The sequence below is a fragment of the Malus sylvestris genome, chromosome 16 (assembly GCF_916048215.2).
Source record: "Malus sylvestris chromosome 16, drMalSylv7.2, whole genome shotgun sequence".
Taxonomy (NCBI): Eukaryota; Viridiplantae; Streptophyta; class Magnoliopsida; order Rosales; family Rosaceae; genus Malus; species Malus sylvestris.
Genome location: NC_062275.1, coordinates 14,771,078 through 14,792,085, shown reverse-complemented (window position 1 = coordinate 14,792,085; position 21,008 = coordinate 14,771,078). Strand labels below are relative to the sequence as shown.

Below are 21,008 nucleotides of genomic sequence, written 5' to 3'. Positions count from 1 at the left end.
TCCATTTTATTTTTTGTGGATCCTTCATCATCATTTCATGCGCATCCATTGATCTCTCTCGCTCGTTGCACCTCCATCCCCACACGACCACGATGCCACAACCAAAGAACAACCAGCTCACTACGATATCTGAAGACGCTCTAGGATTCTTGAGATTGGTTCACTGGGGCACGGGGAGGTGAATGGGAGGCAAGCAGAGAGGTCTGGGCTTGTTGATTTGAGTGGCAGATTTGGAGTTTTTAGGAATTAGATGGAGTTTTTAGGAATTAGACGGAATTCAAATGACACATCCTACTCAGGAGTTCAATTCCATCAAAATCAAGAATTCAATTCCTATATTTCAAGTGGGCCCCACCCATTTTGATTCATCCAAATTTTTGTAAATACAAAAATAACCCGTAATCAGAATCACACTGACCTTTGATTCTGATATCGAACACGTAAACACGTTCTTGAAGTCTTGTAGTCCTGGACTCTAGCTCTTAGCAATTCTCCTCAGACTTTTCGCATTAGGCTTACGTCATTCATCCCGTCATTGAAAAAGTAAAGAATTCAATAAAAAACAAAATATAAAAGAAGTCTCCCATGTCACTTGAAATTCAATGAGAATCAATCAAAACGGAAAGGGATTATCCGGATTCCTTTTCACCTAATTCATTAAGTTTGTGATTTTGACTGTTGAAATTTGATTAAACGGCTACAAATAAGGTGATCTTTAAAAGTTATAATAACTGTAATCGTTAGATCAAATTTGAACGGCTCAGATCCCGAACTTAATGAATTAAGTCGAAAATGATCCTCCAATCAAAATGATAAAGAATTAATTTTTTTTTTTTTTGCAAAAATATTCACGAAATTTAACTGTTTGGTGGAATACAAATGGGAGATGAGGATGACGGGTGATATTTTCTTTTTATTTAACTGGTAATTTTTTAAAACAAGTTGAAAGTTCAGCAAAAAAAAAAAAACAAATAAACGGTTAATATCAAATTATAAATGAAAGCATCATGGCCGACGTGGTAGTACTGTAATACTTGATAATTTTTATATTTAAATATAGTCTCCGCTGTGCTAGCTCAATCGAACACCAACAAAGAGTGTGAATTCAGGCAGAGAAAAGGAAAGAAATCATGGCAAGCTCTGAGTGCTGCTCAAACCCTCCGACCCTGAACCCCTCCAGCGGCACCGGCCATGTCGAAAGCCTCGGCGGTCTCGACTCCTATGTCACTGGCTCCCCTGATTCCAACCTTGCTGTTCTTCTCATCTCTGACATTTACGGTAACTTTTCCACCACTTAAAAAACCTCTCCTTTCTTCATTCTACGACATGGGTTTGTTTCCTTGTTGTCCATTTTTATATGGGTTTTTGGTTTAATGGGTGTTGATTTTTAGGCTATGTTTGTTGATGGGTTTCCTAAATTTATGACATTTTCCCTTCCCCTTTGAATTTTTGGATTTTTTCCCTCCAATTCTGATAAAGTCTTGATAATCTAGCTTATGTGTTGTTCAATTTTTTGATGAAAGTGTCTGTTTTGTATAACTGCTTCGTAATGTTGAATGTTTGCTTTGTCATTCAGGATTTGAAGCTCCAAACTTGAGGTGTGATGACTTTTCGCTTTCGGATATTTACACTTGCTGCTTAAATTTGATGAGCAGTTTAATTGAAATAATTCAATCGTTAAGGAAAGAAAAAAAAAAAAAAATTACAGTAGGTCTGTAATCTATGATTCTATATCTATATCTGACTTATTTTTGAAAGATAGTTGCAACCAATAGTTTCCGATTGTCTATGAGTATCAGATATCGTATAACAATTGTCGGATCCCCTGACTTTTACAATAACCTTTCATGATGGTTTGAAGATCTATACCTGTATTTTTAGATTGTTCACTCTATAATTTACAGAAGGATAAAATTTCACGTGCCAGTTACCGACTTCAGATATTTTCATGTTGTTCGGTGTTTCCATAATATCCTGTACCCTTTAACTAATGCCACTTGCCTTCCATTGTGAAGGAAGCTTGCTGACAAAGTTGCAGCTGCTGGGTTCTTCGTTGTGGTTCCCGACTTCCTTAACAAAGACCCTTATGCACCTGAAGATGCCAACAGACCTATTTCTGTTTGGATAAAAGATCATGGACCGGTTGGTTCTTTTGTTATTGTGTCTACTTTTATGCATATCTGTTTTGTTTCTTTAACGATCAAAGTGCTTTTACAAGTCTCCCTATGCAATTCTTGAGTTTTTAAAAATATTTTATATGCTTATGTGTGTGGGTTCAGCTTGGGAGTGCATGAAGACTGTTGTTATGTTAAAACTTTTTATGGTTGTTCACTACTAGGCTGATTCCACCTTTTGTGACAATGGTTAAATTACGAGTCCCTGGCATTGGGGTGTTATAAAAGTTTTTCTGCAATTTGGATATGTTCCAAGTATTGTTAGCTTCTGAATCTTGTTTTGGGATTGATAGGACAAGGGATTTGAGGATGCAAAGCCAGTTCTTGAAGCTTTAAAAAGTAAAGGTGTTTCTGCAATCGGTGCTGCAGGCTTCTGTTGGGGAGGTGAGTTCACGTTCATTTCTTGTTAACATCTTAGTTGCTCTATTTCATTTTTCCTTGTATATATTTAATTTGTTGCTTTTTGAGTGTAACAAAAATGTTTCTCGTTTAGACATTTGGATAATGTTTAGGCAATGTTTTACTTATCACTCTTGTTTCAGTAGTTCAACCAATATGGAAAATATTGTTTCAGCTGACATTGAACTATTTGCGCTGTTTTCAGCCAAGGTTGTGGTTGAACTTTCAAAGCACGCTTTAATTCAAGCTGCTGTTCTGTGTCATCCATCATTAGTCACTGTGGATGATATCAAGGGTAAGATACCTGTAGTAATATTCAGGAAATATCTAATCCATTATTGGAACAAAAAATTAGTCTCACACTCACTTTATGATCTATTCCTGGACTTACTTTCAGAGGTTAAGGTTCCTATTTCTGTACTTGGAGCTGAGATTGATCAGATGTCTCCGCCTGAAGTCGTGAAACAGTTTGAAGAGGTTTTAACTGCAAAACCTGAGGTAGGAATCTCCTTCATCCGAATAGTCTTCAATACTTTTGTGGCTTTGTTAGTTTGTTTATTCTAATCATGGACATTCCTCAACTTGGGATGCATGGCGAACTTTTTCTATCATATTATGAAATATAATTATGCATGGCTTATAGTTATAGGTAACTTGCCCTTACAAATATGACTTGTAAGGGAAGGGGGCCAGTGAGCTTATATGCTACGTTAAGATATTATATTTTAATTTCCAATCAGGGTCATATACCGTTTTGTACGAACTTTGAAAACATTTTCATTTTGTTCTTTTTGAAGAAATGATAGGACAACACCAAAAACACCCCCCTTCACATTAGGATTCACCACTGTGGTAGCTTGTAGTGGTAAACTTTTGAAATTTGTTGAAACGATTGTTGGTTTTGTGGAATCACAGGTTAAGAGCCATGTGAAAATATTCCCGAAAGTGTCACATGGGTGGACGGTGAGGTACAGTGTTGAAGACGAAGCAGCTTGTAAGTCTGCCGAGGAGGCTCATCAAGATTTGTTGAAGTGGTTCTTGAACCATGTCAAGTGAGTGGCCTCATCAAGATTTGTTGAAGTGGTTTTCCTTATCAGCTGCTATCTATTAGTAATGGATAAATAATGCCTCTGGAGTTTTATGTTCGTATTTGTTTAAAGTTTTGTAATAGAATTTTCCAGCTTAATTTTCATGTATTCCATAATTTTGAATATAAGTACATACAATCCTTATTACATAAGGAAACAATAAAGGACATTAATATTACCTTCCTAAAACATGACTAATATTTACACAATATTTACATTCTCTTTTCCTATACAGTGACTCATGCAATACTCCTCCTCAAGTTGGTGCATAGATATCACACATGCCCAACTTGATAGGTGAGTCATCAAAAGCTCTACTACACACGGCATGAGTAAGAACATCTGAAAGTTGTTCTTCCGATTTCACAAATGGTATTGAAACAATCTTCTTCTCAAGCTTTTCTTTAATGAAATGTCGATCAACCTCAACATACTTAGTTGTATCATGTTGTACTGGATTCTCTGCTATCTCTCTTGCCGACTTGTCACAATACAATTTCATTGCCTCTTCTTGTTTAAATCCGAGACTTCAAATCAACTTCCGTAGCCAAAGAATCTTGCACACACCATGCACCATGCTCCTGTATTCCGCCTCAGCAGAAGATTGAGACACCACCCTCTGTTTCTTGCTCTGCCAAGTAACCAAATTTTCTCCAACGAATGTAAAATATCCAGACGTAGAACGCCTATCAATCACATCACATGCCCAATTAGCATTAGTTAATCCCTCAATCCTCACGTGTCCATGAGGCTTATACAGGATTCCCTTTCCAGGAGCAGACTTTAAATACGCTAGAATCCTCATAATTGTCGCCATATGCTCCACACTCGGCGAGTGCATAAATTGACTCACCACACTTACTGCATAGGCAATATCCAAACGAGTGTGGGACAAATAAATTACTCTCCCTACCAGTCTCTGATATCTGCCTTTGTCAACCGATTCTTGATCTAGATAAATCCCTAAATAATGCTTCTCTACAATAGGAGTGTCCACCGGTTTACATCCCAGCATGTCTGTCTCTTTTAATAAATCCATAACATATTTACGTTGAGACAAGAAAATACCTCAAGATGAACTAGCCACTTCTACTCCAAGAAAATATTTTGTCTCCCAAATTCTTCATCTCGAACTCGGCGGCAAGACTTGCTTCCAGCTTCATCATCTCTTCCAAATCATCACCTGTTATTATCATGTCATCCACATAAATAATTAAGGTTGTCACATTACCGCTTCTCCATTTTACAAACAATGTATGGTCAGAGTGACTATGATAATATCCCTTCCTTCTCATAACTTGAGTAAATCTACCAAACCATGCACGAGGTGATTGCTTAAGTCCAGAAAGAGACTTTTGCAACCTACATACTTCGGTTTTCCCTTCAGCATTATACTCAGAGGAAAATCCATAAACACTTCTTTTTAACATCAAATTGTTTCAGTGACCAATTCAAATTTGCAGCTAGTGAAATAGGAACCCCGTATTGTATTCATCTTTGCTACTGAAGAAAAGGTTTCTTGGTAATCAACATTGTACGTTTGAGTATAACCTTTTGCCACTAACCTTGCTTTATACTTGTCTATTGATCTGTCGGCCTTGTATTTAATTGTAAAGACCCATCTACATCCGACCGGCCCTTTCCCCTTTGGTAGTTCCATTACTTCCCATGTATCATTCTTATGTAGTGCCATCATTTCTTCATCCATTTCAGTAGCCCATTTCGGATCCTTCAATGCCTCATTAACTCGGGTTGGTACTTGAACTGCTTCCACGTTATTCACCCATGATGAATCCAAATGGGAGATGAGGATGGACGGGTGATATTTTCTTTTTATTTAATTGGTAATTTTTTAAAACAAGTTGAAAGTTCAGCCAAAAAAAACAAATAAACGGTTAATATCAAATTATAAATGAAGGGGTGTGCTATTCACACATCCATTTTTACTTCTCACACACCCCTTGTTAATTTCTGTTCGTTGATTTTCTTCGATTCATCCGATCCGACGGTCAAAAACTAAAAAAGTGTGGGAGAAGTAAAAAGAAATGTGTGGATATCATATCCCTAAATGTAAGCATCATGGACGGCGTGGTAGTACTGTAATACTTAATAATAATTATATTTAAATATAGTCTCCGCTGTGCGGGGATTTGGATCCTCTCCTGAGCTAATAGAGAGGATCCTCCTGACCAAGTGTTATGGGCCGTTGAATTTTCATCCAACTGTTATAATTATTATAACTTTAAAAGGACCCATCTGTTTATAGCCGTTGGATAAAAATTCAACGATCCACAACATTTGGTCAGGAGGATCCTCTCCATTAGCTCAGGAGAGGATCCAAATCCCTAGCTCAATCAAACACCGACAAAGAGTGTGAATTCAGGGAGAGAAAAGGAAAGAAATAATGGCAAGCTCTGAGTGCTGCTCAAACCCTCCGACCCTGAACCCCTCCAGCGGCACCGGCCATGTCGAAAGCCTCGGCGGTCTCGACTCCTATGTCACTGGCTCCCCTGATTCCAACCTTGCTGTTCTTCTCATCTCTGACGTTTATGGTAACTTTCCCACCACTTAAAAAACCTCTCCTTTCTTCATTCTACGACATGGGTTTGTTTCCTTGTTGTCTATTTTTATATGGGTTTTTGGTTTAATGGGTATTGATTTTTAGGCTATGTTTGTTGATGGGTTTCCTAAATTTATGACATTTTCCCTTCCCCTTTGAATTTTTGGATTTTTTTCCCTCCAATTCTGATAAAGTCTTGATAATCTAGCTTATGTGTTGTTCAAATCTGTGATGAAAGTGTGTGTTTTGTATAACTGCTTTGTAATGTTGAATGTTTTCTTTGTCATTCAGGATTTGAAGCTCCAAACTTGAGGTATGATGACTTTTCGCTTTCGGATATTTACACTTGCTGCTTAAATTTGATGAACAGTTTACTTGAAATAATTCAATCGTTAAGGAAGAAAAAAAAAAGAAAAAGTTACAGTAGGTCTGTAATCTATGATTCTATATCTATATCTGACTTATTTTTGAAAGATAGTTGCAACCAATAGTTTCGGATTGTCTATGAGTATCAGATATCGTATAACAATTGTCGGATCCCCTGACTTTTACAATAACCTTTCATGATGGTTTGAAGATCTATACCTGTATTTTTAGATTGTTCACTCTATAATTTACAGAAGGATAAAATTTCATGTGCCAGTTACCGACTTCAGATATTTTCATGTTGTTCGGTGTTTCCATATTATCCTATACCCTTTAACTAATGCCACCTGCCTTCCATTGTGAAGGAAGCTTGCTGACAAAGTTGCAGCTGCTGGGTTCTTCGTTGTGGTTCCTGACTTCCTTAACAAAGACCCTTATGCACCTGAAGATGCCAACAGACCTATTTCTGTTTGGATAAAAGATCATGGACCGGTTGGTTCTTTTGTTATTGTGTCTACTTTTATGCATATCTGTTTTGTTTCTTTAACGATCAAAGTTCTTTTACAAGTCTCCCTATGCAATTCTTGAGTTTTTAAAAATATTTTATATGCTTATGTGTGTGGGTTCAGCTTGGGAGTCGCAGTTGTTATGTTAAAACTTTTTGTGGTTGTTCACTACTAGGCTGATTCCACATTTTGTGACAATGGTTAAATTACGAGTCCCTGGCATTGGGGTGTTATAGAAGTTTTTCTGCAATTTGGATATGTATGTTCAAGTATTGTTAGCTTCTGAATCTTGTTTTGGGATTGATAGGACAAGGGATTTGAGGATGCAAAGCCAGTTCTTGAAGCTTTAAAAAGTAAAGGTGTTTCTGCAATCGGTGCTGCAGGCTTCTGTTGGGGAGGTGAGTTCACGTTCATTTCTCGTTAACATCTTAGTTGCTCTATTTCATTTGTCCTTATATAAATTTAATTTGTTGCTTTTTTAGTGTAACAAAAACGTTTCTCGTTTAGACATTTGGATAATGTTTAGGCAATGTTTTACTTATCACTCTTGTTTCAGTAGTTCAACCAATTGGAGAATATTGTTTCGGTTGACATTGAACTATTTGCACTGTTTTCAGCCAAGGTTGTGGTTGAACTTTCAAAGCACGCTTCAATTCAAGCTGCTGTTCTGTGTCATCCGTCATTAGTCACTGTGGATGATATCAAGGGTAAGATACCTGTACTAATATTCAGGAAATATATACACCATTATTGGAACAAAAAATTAGTCTCACACTCACTTTATGACCTATTCCTGGACTTACTTTCAGAGGTTAAGGTTCCTATTTCTATACTTGGAGCTGAGATTGATCGGATGTCTCCGCCTGAAGTCGTGAAACAGTTTGAAGAGGTTTTAACTGCAAAACCTGAGGTAGGAATCTCCTTCATCCGAACTGTCTTCAATACTTTTGTGGCTTTGTTAGTTTGTTTATTCTAATCAAGGACATTCCTCAACTTGGGATGCATGGTGAACTTTTTCTATCATATTATGAAATATAATTATGCATGGCTTATAGTTATAGGTAACTTGCCCTTACAAAAACGACTTGTAAGGGAAGGGGGCCAGTGAGCTTATATGCTACGTTAAGATATTCTATTTTAATTTCCAATCAGGGTCATATACCGTTTTGTACAAACTTTGAAAACATTTTCATATTCTTCTTTTTGAAGAAATGATAGGACAACACGAAAAACACCCTCCTTCACGTTAGGATTCACCACTATGGTAGCTTGTAGTGGTAAACTTTTGAAATTTGTTGAAACGATTGTTGGTTTTGTGGAATCACAGGTTAAGAGCCATGTGAAAATATTCCCGAAAGTGTCACATGGGTGGACGGTGAGGTACAGTGTTAAAGACGAAGCAGCTTGTAAATCTGCCGAGGAGGCTCATCAAGATTTGTTGAAGTGGTTCTTGAACCATGTCAAGTGAGTGGCCTCATCAAGATTTGTTGAAGTGGTTTTCCTTATCAGCTGCCATCTATTAGTAATGGATAAATAATGCCTCTGGAGTTTTATGTTCGTATTTGTTTGTAATGGATAAATATTGCTTTTGGAGTACTTAGATCTAACGGAGGACATGATACAAAACCGAGCGCAATGGCGTTCTAGGATTCATATAGCCGACCCCACTTAGTGGAAAAAGGCTTTGTTGTTGTTGTTGTTATTTGTTTGTCAAGTTTTGTAATAGAATTTTACAGCTTAATTTTCATGTATTCCATAATTCTGAATACAAGTACATACAATTCTTATTACATAAGGAAACAATAAAGGACACTAATATTACCTTCCTAAAACATGACTAATATTTACACAATATTTACATTCCTTTTTCCTATACATTCACTCACGCAATACTCCCCCTCAAGTTGGTGCATAGATATCACATATGCCCAACTTGATAGGTGAGTCATCAAAAGCTCTACTACACACGGCATGAGTAAGAACATCTGCAAGTTGTTCTTCAGAGTTCACAAACAATATTGAAACAGTCTTCTTCTCAAGCTTTTCTTTAATGAAATGTCAATCAACCTCAACATACTTAGTAATATCATGTTGTACTGGATTCTGTGCTATCTCTCTTGTCAACTTGTCACAATACAATTTCATTGCCTCTTCTTGTTTAAATCCGAGACTCCAAAGTAACTTCTGTAGCCAAAGAATCTCGCACACACCATGTGCCATGCCCCTGTATTCGGCCTCGGCAGAAGATCGAGACACCACCCTCTATTTCTTGCTCTGCCAAGTAACCAAATTTCCTCCAACGAATGTAAAATATCCAGACGTAGAACACCTATCAGTCACATCACCTACCCAATCAACATCAGTAAATCCCTCAATCCTCATGTGTCCATGAGGCTTATACAAAATTCCCTTTCCAGGAGCAGAATTTAAATACGCAAGAATCCTCATAACTGCCGCCATATGCTCCACACTCGACGAGTGCATAAATTGACTCACCACACTTACTGCATAAGTAATATCCGGACGAGTGTGGGACAAATAAATTAGTCTCCCTACCAGTCTCTGATATCTGCCTTTGGCTACCGGTACTTGATCTAGATAAATCCCTAAATAATGCTTCTCTACAATAGGAGTGTCCACCGGTTTACATCTCAGCATGCCTGTCTTCTTTAATAAATCCATAACATATTTACGTTGAGACAAGAAAATACCTCAAGATGAACTAGCCACTTCTACTCCAAGAAAATATTTTGTCTCCCAAATTCTTCATCTCGAACTCGGCGACAAGACTTGCTTCCAGCTTCATCATCTCTTTCGAATTATCACTTGTTTTTATCATGTCATCCACATAAATAATTAAGGCTGTCACTTTACCGCTTCTCCGTTTTACAAACAACGTATGGTTGGAGTGACTCTGATAATATCCATTCATTCTGATAACTTGAGTAAATCTACCAAACCATGCATGAGGTGATTGCTTAAGTCCATAAAGCGACTTTTGCAACCTACATACTCTGGTTTTCCCTTCAGCATTATACCCGGAGGAAAATCCATATACACTTCTTCTTCCAAATGCCCATGAAGAAAAGTATTTTTAACATCAAATTGTTTCAGTTGCCAATTCAAATTTGCAGCTAGTGAAATAAGAACTCGTATTGTATTCATCTTTGCTATTGAAGAAAATGTTTCCTGGTAATCAACACCATACGTTTGAGTATAACCTTTTGCCACTAACCTTGGTTTATACCTGTCTATTGATATGTTGGCCTTGTATTTAATTGTAAGAACCCATCTACATCCGACCGGCCTTTTCCCATTCGGTAGTTCCATTACTTCCCATGTATCATTCTCATGTAGTGCCATCATTTCTTTATCCATTGCAGCAGCCCATTTCGGATCCTTCAATGCCTTCTTAACTCGGGTTGGTACTTGAACTGCTTCCACATTATTCACCCATGCTTGACGTTCCAGTGCAAGGTTCTTGCATGACACATAATTTGCTACTGGATACTTCACTTTTCCTTCGAGAAAAAACCTATCATGCGGAACACCACGATTTTACCTTAGCGGCAACTTATATGTACTTACAATATTATTTGGATTAGTTACATGATCATCCGTTGTACTTACCTTAAGGATATTCAAAGAAAACACATTGAGCAATGAGCTAGAGAGAGAGGGTAATGGAGGTTCGGCAGATAACACTATTTCCCCTACTGCACTTAGTTCGGCAGCAACTAGTTGCTAGGCGGTTGGACTTAGATCGGCAGGACTTTACCAATCTGTTGTACCTGTCTCGACAGACTTTCGCTGATCTTCTGTACCTGTCTTGGCAAACTCTCACTGAAGTGCTGCACCTGCCTTGGCAGACAGCGGCTGAAGTGGCTGGTTCATTATCTTGACAGCTTCTTGTCGATTCCCTTTATTTTCATTATCGTCAACACATGCTCCCCCTGAACTACATATCATAATTTATGGTATCTCTAACCATCCAAGATCATTCTGATCACCACTAGTGTTCTCCCCATGGTGATTTGAAGATGACGGGGTAGAAGAATAAAAGTGCTCAGATTCAGAAAAAGTAACATCCATGGCCACACACATATGGCGAGTTTCAAGATGATAACACTAGTACACTTTTTGTTGAGAGGCAAACCCAACAAATACACATCAAAGGGCACACGGATCCAATTTGCTACGATGAATCTTGTGGATATGAACATATGCAACACATCTAAACACACGAGGAGTTAAGGTATTGGTAGATACTATGGGAACATGTTCAGTCAAGACTTAGAGAGGTGTATGGAAGTCCACAACCCGAGATGGTATACAGTTAATCACATACACGGCATAAGTAACGGCTTCATGCCAAAAACATTTAGGGACGGATGCACCAATAAGGAAGGTACTAGCAGTTTCCAAAATATGACGATTCTTTCTCGCAGCAAACCCATTTTGGTGCGGAGTATGTAGACAAGTAGTTTCATGAAGAATTCCTTGATCCTGAAGAAAGCCAGATAACTCGACACCTATATAGTCACCTCCATTATCAGAGCAGAGATCTTTAATAACAGAGGAATATTGTGTTGTAACCATATGAGAGAAAAACCGGAACAACATACTAACATCACTTTTATTCTTCATCACATATATCCAAGTCATACAGGTGCAATCATCAACAAAGGTAACAAACCATTTAAAACCAGAAAGCGTAGTAACAAGGGAGGGACCCCAAACATTAGAGTGCACAAGATCAAATGGAAAAAAAATCTTTTATTCATACTAGGAGAAAACAAAGCACGATGACTCTTTGCAAGAATACATACTTCACAATGTAAATCTGATTATTTTATTTCATGAAATAAACTAGGCAATATACGCCTTAAATAACCAAACGAAGTATGTCCTAACAAACGATACAATAACCAAAATTCTTGTAAATTATTGGTATGGGATGCTTGAACTGCATTAGCTCTGCTAGGAATAATGTCATCCACATAATACAACCCCTCTTTCTTAGTGACACGCCCAATGATCTCCTTGGTCTGAATATCGTGAAGTAAATAAATAAGTGGATACATAAGTACAACATAATCTAATTGCTCAGTAACTTGAGGAATAGATAACAAATTATGAGATAACGATGGAACAAGCAAGCAGTGATGAAGGGAGAAGACCGGTGTGAGGTCCACAATGTTGGCCCCCATAACCGGTGCAGTGGTGTCGTTCTCCGTTGCTACACACTTCCGAGGAGTCATTGTCATACAAGTAAACAAAGTTTTGTCAAAGGTCATATGGTCTGTTGCACCAGAGTCTAGAATCCAACCTGTATGATGTTCCATGTCAGATGCTAAGAAAACACGCCTCATACTACCTGCATTGGACGGTGATTCACTAGGAGTGGTCCTAGTCAACAAACGTTGACTCAGATCTCCATGGGTAGGCACGGCTTCCTTAACACTAGGTCCGGCAATGGCAACAGATGCATGGCTTCCACTTGTTCCATTAGCAGCACGCTCCTTGGCATGTAACTTTTTCTTCAGTTCCAAAAACCACTCAGGGACTCCATGTTTTTTAAAACAGTTATCCTCAGTATGACGGGTTTGACCGCAAAAAGTACATTTTAAATCATCTTTATTTTCTCGAGTTAAAGGACGAGAAGTTGTCGAAAAAGGTGATGTATATGGCCGGCCAGCAGGGAATGGCCGAGGCACCATGGCTACTGTCGCTGTCGACACCACTTCCTCCCATCATGGTAGCATGATGTTGGGCTTCACACCTAATCACAGAAAACACCTCATCGACAGATGGTAGGGGTTGAGTTCTCAAAATATCACTACGTACCTTATCAAATACATCATCAAGTCCCGCCAAGAAGGCATACACTCGGTCCAATTGGATCTCCCCTAGATCGCCTTCAAATCAAGAGCACACTCCATCTTAATCGGTCTTCTTTGATCCAGTTCTTGCCATACTACCTTGAGATCAGCATAGTACACACCAATAGAACTCCCTTCCTGATAGAGTCGAAATGATTTTACCTTCAACTCATAAATTTGAGAGATATCAGAACCATCATAATATGTCCAAGCAACTTCTTCCCACACTTCTTTAGCAGTACGAAGATGGATGAAAAAACTCATAATGGTAGGATCCATGGAATTAATCAACCACCATTTCACAATTGCATTCCCAATTTCCCAAGCTTCATACTCAACACTTTCTTGCTTAGGCTCCTTAATATTCCCTATCACAAACCCTTTCTAACCACGCCCAATGATATGCATCTCTAATATTTTGGACCAAAGAGGGTAATTTGATCCATTGAGTTTTACGGTATTCGGTACGTTTGAAGCATCAATATGTATCACAACAGGGTTCACAACTGAATTGTCGGTGATTGTACGTAGACCCCCTCCAACTTCAACCGTAAGTTTTCTACGACACTAGCCATCTTGATTCACGACACACACAACAACACAACAATTTCCTGCGAATAGCAAAAAAAAGAAACATGGCAGGGACACAAGACCCACGACAAGGCAACAAGCACAACCCTTGTAGTAGCGGCACGGTACATAAATTGTTTTCCGGTTAAGGTTACGGCATCAAGTTTTCGATGCCAAATAGAATTTTACGGCTTAATTTCCATGTATTCCATAATGTTGAATATAAGTACATACAATCCTTATTACATAAGGAAACAATAAAGGACACTAATATTACCTTCCTAAAAAAATGACTCTAATATTTACATTCCCTTTTCCTATAGATTGACTCACGCAATAGTTTGAACTGAAGGTTCTCGACCAGTCTCCTCCATGTAACCCGTAGGAACCCCCAACACCATTTGGGCGTCATGTAAGTATAGTACTAGTTGCAGATGCCCTATGGGTGTGCCCCCCACCAAAAAAGAGAGTTTTATAAACTTGATAATTTTGTTTCCCATACATGATAATAGTTTTCACATTTTGGTTTGGAACAGAGGGGAAATACAAAAGAGAAAATAGGGATGAGCAACTGTAAACGAATGGTGGTGGAACCGCAAGAAATGTGTGCGGTAAAGAGTGGAGTTTGAAAATTTAAAACTGGAAAACATATTTATTTATATACACAAATTACTAATCACTATTATCGGTAATCACCTAACTACTCATGTTTACACTAATTAACTTGTTGAGCTGTCACTTGGTTTTCAATAAATTGATGCATGCTAACAAATATGTCCCCACCTGAAGTTGTACAACAATTTGAGGACGCTTTAACTGCAAAATATGAGGTAGGAAATAAGTCTGGATCCTTGTCGGATCCTCTTTGTGAGGATCCCGAGAATCCGTAAATTGTGTCCATTCATTGTATATAGTGCGGTCAAAAATCATTTTAAATCTTTTTATTTAAAAATAAACATAAACATAAACAGTACTTAACAAAAACTGACTGCACGATATACGATGAACAGACACAATTCACAGATCCTCACCAAAAGGATCCGGAGAAGACCCTGTTGGATAGGAAATATCCTTCATGGAAACACTCTTGTTGGGGTGCAAGATCCCCACACTCTTCCCGCGGGTGGTAAACACTGAGTTAATTGAAGGTGTCTTGACAAAACCTTGAATAGGCTCTTAGGTTTTCTTGCAAAGTTAGTTATTGTCAAGCGTGCCATTACTAGTCAAGTCCAACAGGTTGTTTAATTAGTTTAGATGTTTATAGGTCATTTGTTGATCCGCAAGTAAACTGAGCCTCTTAGAAAAGATTGTTTAATGGAGGGGTTAAATTCATATTAGGTTCTTTTCCATGCCTTGAAGACAAGGACTTTATATTTTTCTTTTGTTGAATGCCAAAACAATGACCGCAAACTAATCAGAAACGATCCAAGCCAGTTTGCAATCTTTGTGAAAGATTAAGGAGATAAAGCAAAGTGAAGCAAAGATAAGTAAAAAGTTGAAAGTAAAGAGCTTGTAAATTCTCGTAAAGTGTTAGCCAAAATGACAATAAATTGAATGAAAAGTAATAACTTGAAAGTAAATGATAAATACAAGCGATTAGGCAAAGTTTCAACCTATTCGGATAAGTTCTGCCGAGTACATGGAGCGTTTTGAGAAGTAAAATTTAATACAGGATATCGATACAACAAAGAAGTAGCAGAGCTGTAAATACAAGGGAATGTTTGAACCACAAAAGGAATATGTGAAAAGTACATTGCAGAGATTTTAGAAGTCATTTTGTATGTTGGGTTAAGTGTCATTTCTTTAATCTCTTCACTGTCCTTTTATAGAAATTGCCTCTTTCTTCCAAAGTATGTTCTTAGTTCTGGCCCAAGTTGTTGATGTGATTTTGTTAGAGGATGATTTTCCACTTGGATACTTGAGCTTTGATCCTCTTGCATCAACCATTCACTTGACATCATTTAAGAACCATTCTAACAAATCTTACCTCGTGGCCCACCGACTCAACCCATGTTCCACTTTCGGGAAATTCTCCACACGTCTTTTAATCTGCGATTCCTTATAACCAATAGTCATATTCTAATGGCTTTTTAGCCAAAATGGTCCTTGAGATTTACATAACTCCTTATTTTAGTCTCTGAGATTTAAAATCAATAGAAATGGTCCATAAGTTTGTCCACCATCAATCATTTTGATTATTTCTTGAAAAATTATGTTAAATAAGGACCAAATGACAAAAATATCCTTAATTTAATAAACAATGGACCAAAATCATTTAACAAAAATTACAGGTATTTTTGTCATTTTATCCTTATGTAATGAATTTTTTTCAAGGAATGACCAAAATGATTGATGGTAGACAAACTCAGGAACCACTTCTATTGATTTCAAATCTCATAGACCAAAATAAGGAGTTATGTAAATCTCATAGACCATTTTGGCTAAAAAGCCATTAGAATATGACTATTGGTTATAAGGAATCATAGATTAAAAGACGTGTGGAGATTTTCCCGAAAGTGGAACACGGGTGGAGTCGGTGGGCCACGAGGTAAGATTTGTTAGAACGGTTCTTGAACGATGTCAAGTGAATGGTATCGTCATCATTATGAAGCATCTTATTGTCAAGGAAAGAAGAAAATAATTTAAACCTTATCGTATCAATTGTATTCTATTTAGAGCACTTCCAACCCTATAAAATTCCCTAGGAGATAGTGGATAAAATCCACTCCCCACCCCCAAAGCTCCTCCAGCCCTTTGTAATCCACTAAGCTCCAAGGGAGCCTAATTGTTCACCTAGGCAGAAATCAACAAGCCCATCTCCTAGGCCATTTGACATAAGGCTGATGTCAACCATGTTAGAAAAAAAAAATTTGCACCAGGCGCGTAGAAAACACCCACGAGTTGGCGCGCGTCTCCGACACCACTACAATGCATGAGACTCGCGTACAAGCGCATTAATGAGTTCGGATAAAGGGTGACTTGGCACATGCTAGGCCATTGGATTTCCAATAGCTATTTTTCTAGGTTGTTGGATTTTCAATGGTAAAAAAAATTGAAATCTAACCCCAACAGCTAGATGACATGGCACAATCTAGACCGTTTGATTTCCAATCAACGGTCTAGGTTTTCTGGCTTAAAAAAACGAAAAACAAAAAATATGAAAAAAAAAATCAGAAATGTTACCATTGGCCATGTGTCAAAGTATGACCTGTTGGATTTTAATTTTTTTTATAATCCAACGGTCCAAATTAATTAAGTTAATAAAAAATTATTAAAATAATACATAAAAATATAAAATAAAAAAAATAAAAATCCTTCTTTTGCAATAGTAATTTTTTGCCCAGGAATGAGGCTCATAACATGAAAAGCATTCTTCTTTTACACAAAATATAGATCATGGCTGCAAACAGCAATCATGATTTTGTTAACAAACTTCATTGCATTCTAAAACGACGTCTAAAATACGCATTAGGGTATGCATTGTTTAGGATAAAATAATTGTTTAAAAGGTCCTTACCTCGATGTTCCGTCTTTCTATTGAGGTTTGCGGAACGCCTGGGTTTGGGGATCTCACCCACAACTTGCATGACACGACGGGAATGTGAGGCTCTCTCACTTCTACGTTCTTCATCCTCTTTCTCTTCTATTTCAAACAACGCATTTTCACCCTCGTCGAGATCAAACAATCTCATTGCTTGCCACGTGGCACGCCATGATTGATTAAAATTTTTATTGAAATCTATTTTCAAAGATTCTAAACGGATAGTGACAAGTGACACAATGTGATTGGTTAAAAATCTTAATGGAAATTTATTCACAAAATTCTTACAAAATCATGACACTTGGCACTACGAAATTGGTTAAAAATCTATTCGAAAATCTATCTATAAAAATTGTACTTTCGGATAAAAACACATGGAGTGACGAGTTTGGTTAAAATCCTATCTGAAATTAAAATAAATGATTTTTTTATTATTTATCAAAAAATATTAATAATATTTTAATACAAATTTCTTGGCTATTCAATTTAGGATGGAGATGTATTTGAACAGGTTCAATTGGGGGATTAATAAGAATAATGTCCACTATTGCTCAGGAGGCTTTTTAGGGGTGGAAGTGCTCTTACTATGAATAAGAATAATGTCTACTATTTTATGGTACCATTATTTGTATGTAAAATTTGTTGCTTGGAAAAGTGGGTGCTTTTAGGTTTGGCATTTGGTGAGTGGTATAATTCATGCTAATAAGTTTGATGAATTTGAGTGGTGCATCATAAAAGAAAAAGAGTGTTATTCACACTTTTTTTTTTTTACTTTTCACACATTATTGTTAAGTTTTTGTCATTGATCTTCTTCAATTTATTCGATCTAATGACCAAAAATTAAGAGGAGTCTTGTAAGAAGTGAAAATGAGTGTGTGGATGGTATTACCAAAAAAAAAACTTTTTTGGTTATTCAAATCCAATCATCTGAACAGAACCACACATTAAGCGTTTTTCTCCAATCAGTATTTAGAATACCGATGTAGGTGGAAATGTCGATATGCAAATTATAGAAATATTAGTTGTCTTCGACATAAATTATAGAAAGTTGCAACGGGGGCGTATATCAATTCATTCAAAGTTAGTCGAAATTAGATAAAAAATTCTCAATTTTTTTTTGTAAAAGTTCAAAATCTGCAATGGGTTTCAACAAAACTTTTGTAATAAATTGGTAAATATCGTCAATTTTTATTGATTTTTGTATATCTCGTCAATACAAAGTAAAGTTTGCATTTCATCTCTTTCCATATCGATATTTGATTTTTTACATATTTCAACAAAAATATCGATAATTTTGTGAATATTATAAAGACCATCTCCTCCAATACAGTTATCTGAACAATTATTAGATATGACTATCTGATGGACATGCACAGTTGCACACTACAAGTCAGTTGACTGTTCGCTCAACTCACATAACGTACTTTCACTTGCTGGGTTTGGAGTACCAGTCTTGGAGTCTTTGATTTTCGCATCAGGCTTACGCATTCATCCCGTCGTTTCAAAACAAATCATAAATTCAACCCTAAAAAGTGGTTGACATATTAATATTATGGGGTAGTACCGTACTACTAGTGTATTAGTAGTAGCTCAATCAAACACCAACAAAGAGTGTGAATTCAGAGATCATGGCAAGCTCTCAGTGCTGCTCAAACCCTCCGACCCTGAACCCCTCCAGCGGCACCGGCCATGTCGAAAACCTCGGCGGTCTCGACTCCTATGTCACTGGCTCGCCTCACTCCAACCTTGCCGTTCTCCTCGTCTCTGACATTCATGGTAACGTCTTGATATTGTAGCTTATGTGATGTTCAATTCTGTGAAGAAAGTGTGTGTTTTGTATTACTGCTTTGTCATGTTGAATGTTTGCTTTGTCATTCAGGATTTGAAGCTCCAAAATTGAGGTATGATGACTTTTCGCTTTCGGATATTGACTCGGGCTCATCAGTTACACTTGCTGAATTGGATGAGCAATTTAGTTTGTCTCTATAATCTTTATAAGGATAAAACTTCACTTGCCAGTTACAGTTACCGATATCAGATATTTTCATCACAGAACAACAGTGTTGAATATCACTGTATAGGTCGTTGTTTCCATAATATCGTGTACCCTTTAACTAATGCCACCTGCCTTCCATTGTGAAGGAAGCTTGCTGACAAAGTAGCAGCTGCTGGGTTCTTCGTTGTGGTCCCCGACTTCTTTGACAAAGACCCTTATGCACCTGACGATGCCAATAGACCATTTGATGTTTGGAAAATTGATCATCATCCGGTTGGCTCTTTTGCTATTATGTCTACTTTTATGCATATCTGTTTTGTTTCTTTAACGATCGAAGTACTTTTACAACTCTCACTATGCAATTTTAGATGCTTATGTGAGTGGGTTCAGCTGGGCAGTCCCATGACTGTTGTTGTGTTAAAACTTTTACGGTTGTTCACTACTAGGCTGATTCCACCTTTTGTGACAATGGTTAAATTACGAGTCCCTGGCATTGGGGTGCTATCAAAATTTTTCTGCAATTTCGATATGTTCAAGTATTGTTAGCTTCTGAATCTTGTTTTGGGATTGATAGGACAAGGGATTTGAGGCTGCAAAGCCAGTTCTTGAAGCTTTAAAAAGTAAAGGTGCTTCTGCAATCGGTGCTGCAGGCTTCTGTTGGGGAGGTGAATTCACTTTCCTTTCTCGTTAACATCTTTGTTGCTCTGTTTCATTTTTGTTGCACTGAAATAGAGCAACAAAAAAGTTTCTCATTTAGACATTTGGATAATGTTAGGCGATGTTTTACTTATCACTCTTGTTTGGTCGACATTGAACTATTTGCGCTGTTTTCAGCCAAGGTTGTGGTTGAACTTGCAAAGCTCCCGTTAATTCAAGCTGCTGTTCTCTGTCATCCTGCAGTAGTCACAGTGGATGATTTCAAGGGTAAGATATCGGTATTAATATTCAGGAAATATCTCTTTAAGACACCATTATTGGCACAAAAAATTACTCGCACACTCACTTCATGATCTATTCCTGTTATTACTTTCAGAGGTTAAGGTTCCTATTTCTATACTTGGAGCTGAGATTGATCAGATGTGTCCGCCTGAAGTCGTGAAGCAGTTTGAAGAGGTTTTAACTGCAAAACCTGAGGTAGGAATATCGTTCATCTGAACAGCCTTCAATACTTTGTGCCTTTGTTAGTTTGTTTATTCTTATCACGGACATTCCTCAACTTGAGATGCCTGGCGAACTTTGTCTATCATATTGTGAAATATAATTGTGCATGACTTACAGTTATAGGTAACCTGCCCTTACAAAAACGACTTGTAAGGGAAGGGTGCCAGAGAGCTTATATGCTACGCTTAGCTTCTAATTTAGTTTCCAATCAGGGTCATACACCATTTTGTATGAACTTCCAAAACATTTTATTTTTGTTCTTTTTGAAGAAATGATAGGACAACAGCAGAAACACCCCCTTCACATTAGGGTTCACCACTGCGGTAGCTTGTAGCACTTAACTTTTGAAGTTTGTTGAAACGATTGTTGGTTTTGTGGAATCACAGGTTAAGAGCCACGTTAAGATATTCCCGAAAGTGGCACATGGGTGGACGGTGAGGTACAATGTTGAAGACAAAGCAGCTTGTAAAGCTGCCGAGGAGGCTCATCAAGACTTGTTGGAGTGGTTCTTGAACCATGTCAAGTGACTGGCATCATCACTGTAGCGGTTTTCCTTGTCTTATCAGCTGCTTTCTATTGGTAGCCAGTGGTAAAACAATTCCTCTGGAGTTTTATTAAACAATGCCTCCGGAGTTTTATGTACTAGTATTTGTTTGCAAAACTTTCGTAGTTTGAACTGCCGGTCTTCGACCTGCCTCCTCCGTGTAACCCGGAAGAACTCACAACACCATTTTGGTGTCATATAAATAAAGTACTAGTTGGAGA

At 37.5% G+C, this 21,008-nt stretch overlaps 3 protein-coding genes and 2 long non-coding RNA genes across 7 annotated transcripts in view; 3 read left to right on the top strand and 2 right to left on the bottom strand.

Moving 5' to 3' along the window:
- The window catches only part of LOC126606839 (uncharacterized), a 25,464-nt gene extending 4,851 nt beyond the window's left edge, over positions 1-20,613 (bottom strand). The window contains exons 1-2 of the long non-coding RNA XR_007617388.1: positions 20,539-20,613; positions 8,279-8,332 (exon numbers count right to left, since the gene is read on the bottom strand). This is a non-coding gene — a long non-coding RNA (uncharacterized LOC126606839). The remainder of the gene's footprint in view (positions 1-8,278; positions 8,333-20,538) is intronic.
- LOC126606834 (endo-1,3;1,4-beta-D-glucanase-like) lies at positions 1,131-3,850 on the top strand. 2 transcript variants are annotated; one of them, XM_050274223.1, is made up of 7 exons: positions 1,131-1,278; positions 1,577-1,598; positions 2,016-2,142; positions 2,468-2,558; positions 2,779-2,868; positions 2,971-3,071; positions 3,489-3,850. In XM_050274223.1, exons 1-7 carry the CDS (start codon positions 1,131-1,133, stop codon positions 3,627-3,629), a joined length of 720 nt encoding a protein of 239 aa, XP_050130180.1. In that variant the 3' UTR covers positions 3,630-3,850. The 2 variants fall into 2 exon arrangements, with proteins under 2 accessions (XP_050130180.1, XP_050130179.1); XM_050274222.1 differs by having other exon boundaries at positions 2,779-3,071.
- Positions 1,131-6,374, bottom strand: LOC126606838 (uncharacterized). Its single transcript, XR_007617387.1, has 2 exons — positions 6,239-6,374; positions 1,131-1,303 (listed from the first exon to the last, which is right to left on the bottom strand). It is a non-coding gene; the product is annotated as an uncharacterized LOC126606838 (long non-coding RNA).
- LOC126606835 (endo-1,3;1,4-beta-D-glucanase-like) lies at positions 5,959-8,925 on the top strand. 2 transcript variants are annotated; one of them, XM_050274226.1, is made up of 7 exons: positions 5,966-6,213; positions 6,513-6,534; positions 6,953-7,079; positions 7,401-7,491; positions 7,711-7,800; positions 7,903-8,003; positions 8,421-8,925. In XM_050274226.1, the coding sequence occupies exons 1-7, from the start codon at positions 6,066-6,068 to the stop codon at positions 8,559-8,561; spliced, it is 720 nt and encodes a 239-aa protein (XP_050130183.1). In that variant the 5' UTR covers positions 5,966-6,065; the 3' UTR covers positions 8,562-8,925. The 2 variants fall into 2 exon arrangements, with proteins under 2 accessions (XP_050130182.1, XP_050130183.1); XM_050274225.1 differs by having other exon boundaries at positions 5,959-6,213; positions 7,711-8,003.
- On the top strand, positions 18,581-21,008 carry LOC126606837 (endo-1,3;1,4-beta-D-glucanase-like). The gene is made up of 7 exons (XM_050274228.1): positions 18,581-18,862; positions 18,966-18,987; positions 19,229-19,355; positions 19,657-19,747; positions 19,917-20,006; positions 20,116-20,216; positions 20,630-21,008. Exons 1-7 carry the CDS (start codon positions 18,715-18,717, stop codon positions 20,768-20,770), a joined length of 720 nt encoding a protein of 239 aa, XP_050130185.1. The 5' UTR covers positions 18,581-18,714; the 3' UTR covers positions 20,771-21,008.

What these genes read in the sequence shown, in the direction of transcription:
- LOC126606834 (XM_050274222.1), top strand. Translation starts at nt 1,131, where the DNA reads ATGGCAAGCTCTGAGTGCTGCTCAAACCCTCCGACCCTGAACCCCTCC. An exon ending in TGCAGGCTTCTGTTGGGGAG is followed by an intron (nt 2,559 to 2,778) that starts GTGAGTTCACGT and finishes CGCTGTTTTCAG; the next exon opens with CCAAGGTTGTGGTTGAACTT. An exon ending in TTTTAACTGCAAAACCTGAG is followed by an intron (nt 3,072 to 3,488) that starts GTAGGAATCTCC and finishes GTGGAATCACAG; the next exon opens with GTTAAGAGCCATGTGAAAAT.
- LOC126606835 (XM_050274225.1), top strand. Translation starts at nt 6,066, where the DNA reads ATGGCAAGCTCTGAGTGCTGCTCAAACCCTCCGACCCTGAACCCCTCC. An exon ending in TCTCATCTCTGACGTTTATG is followed by an intron (nt 6,214 to 6,512) that starts GTAACTTTCCCA and finishes TTTGTCATTCAG; the next exon opens with GATTTGAAGCTCCAAACTTG. An exon ending in TTTGAAGCTCCAAACTTGAG is followed by an intron (nt 6,535 to 6,952) that starts GTATGATGACTT and finishes TCCATTGTGAAG; the next exon opens with GAAGCTTGCTGACAAAGTTG.
- LOC126606837 (XM_050274228.1), top strand. Translation starts at nt 18,715, where the DNA reads ATGGCAAGCTCTCAGTGCTGCTCAAACCCTCCGACCCTGAACCCCTCC. An exon ending in GGAAAATTGATCATCATCCG is followed by an intron (nt 19,356 to 19,656) that starts GTTGGCTCTTTT and finishes TGGGATTGATAG; the next exon opens with GACAAGGGATTTGAGGCTGC. An exon ending in CACAGTGGATGATTTCAAGG is followed by an intron (nt 20,007 to 20,115) that starts GTAAGATATCGG and finishes TATTACTTTCAG; the next exon opens with AGGTTAAGGTTCCTATTTCT.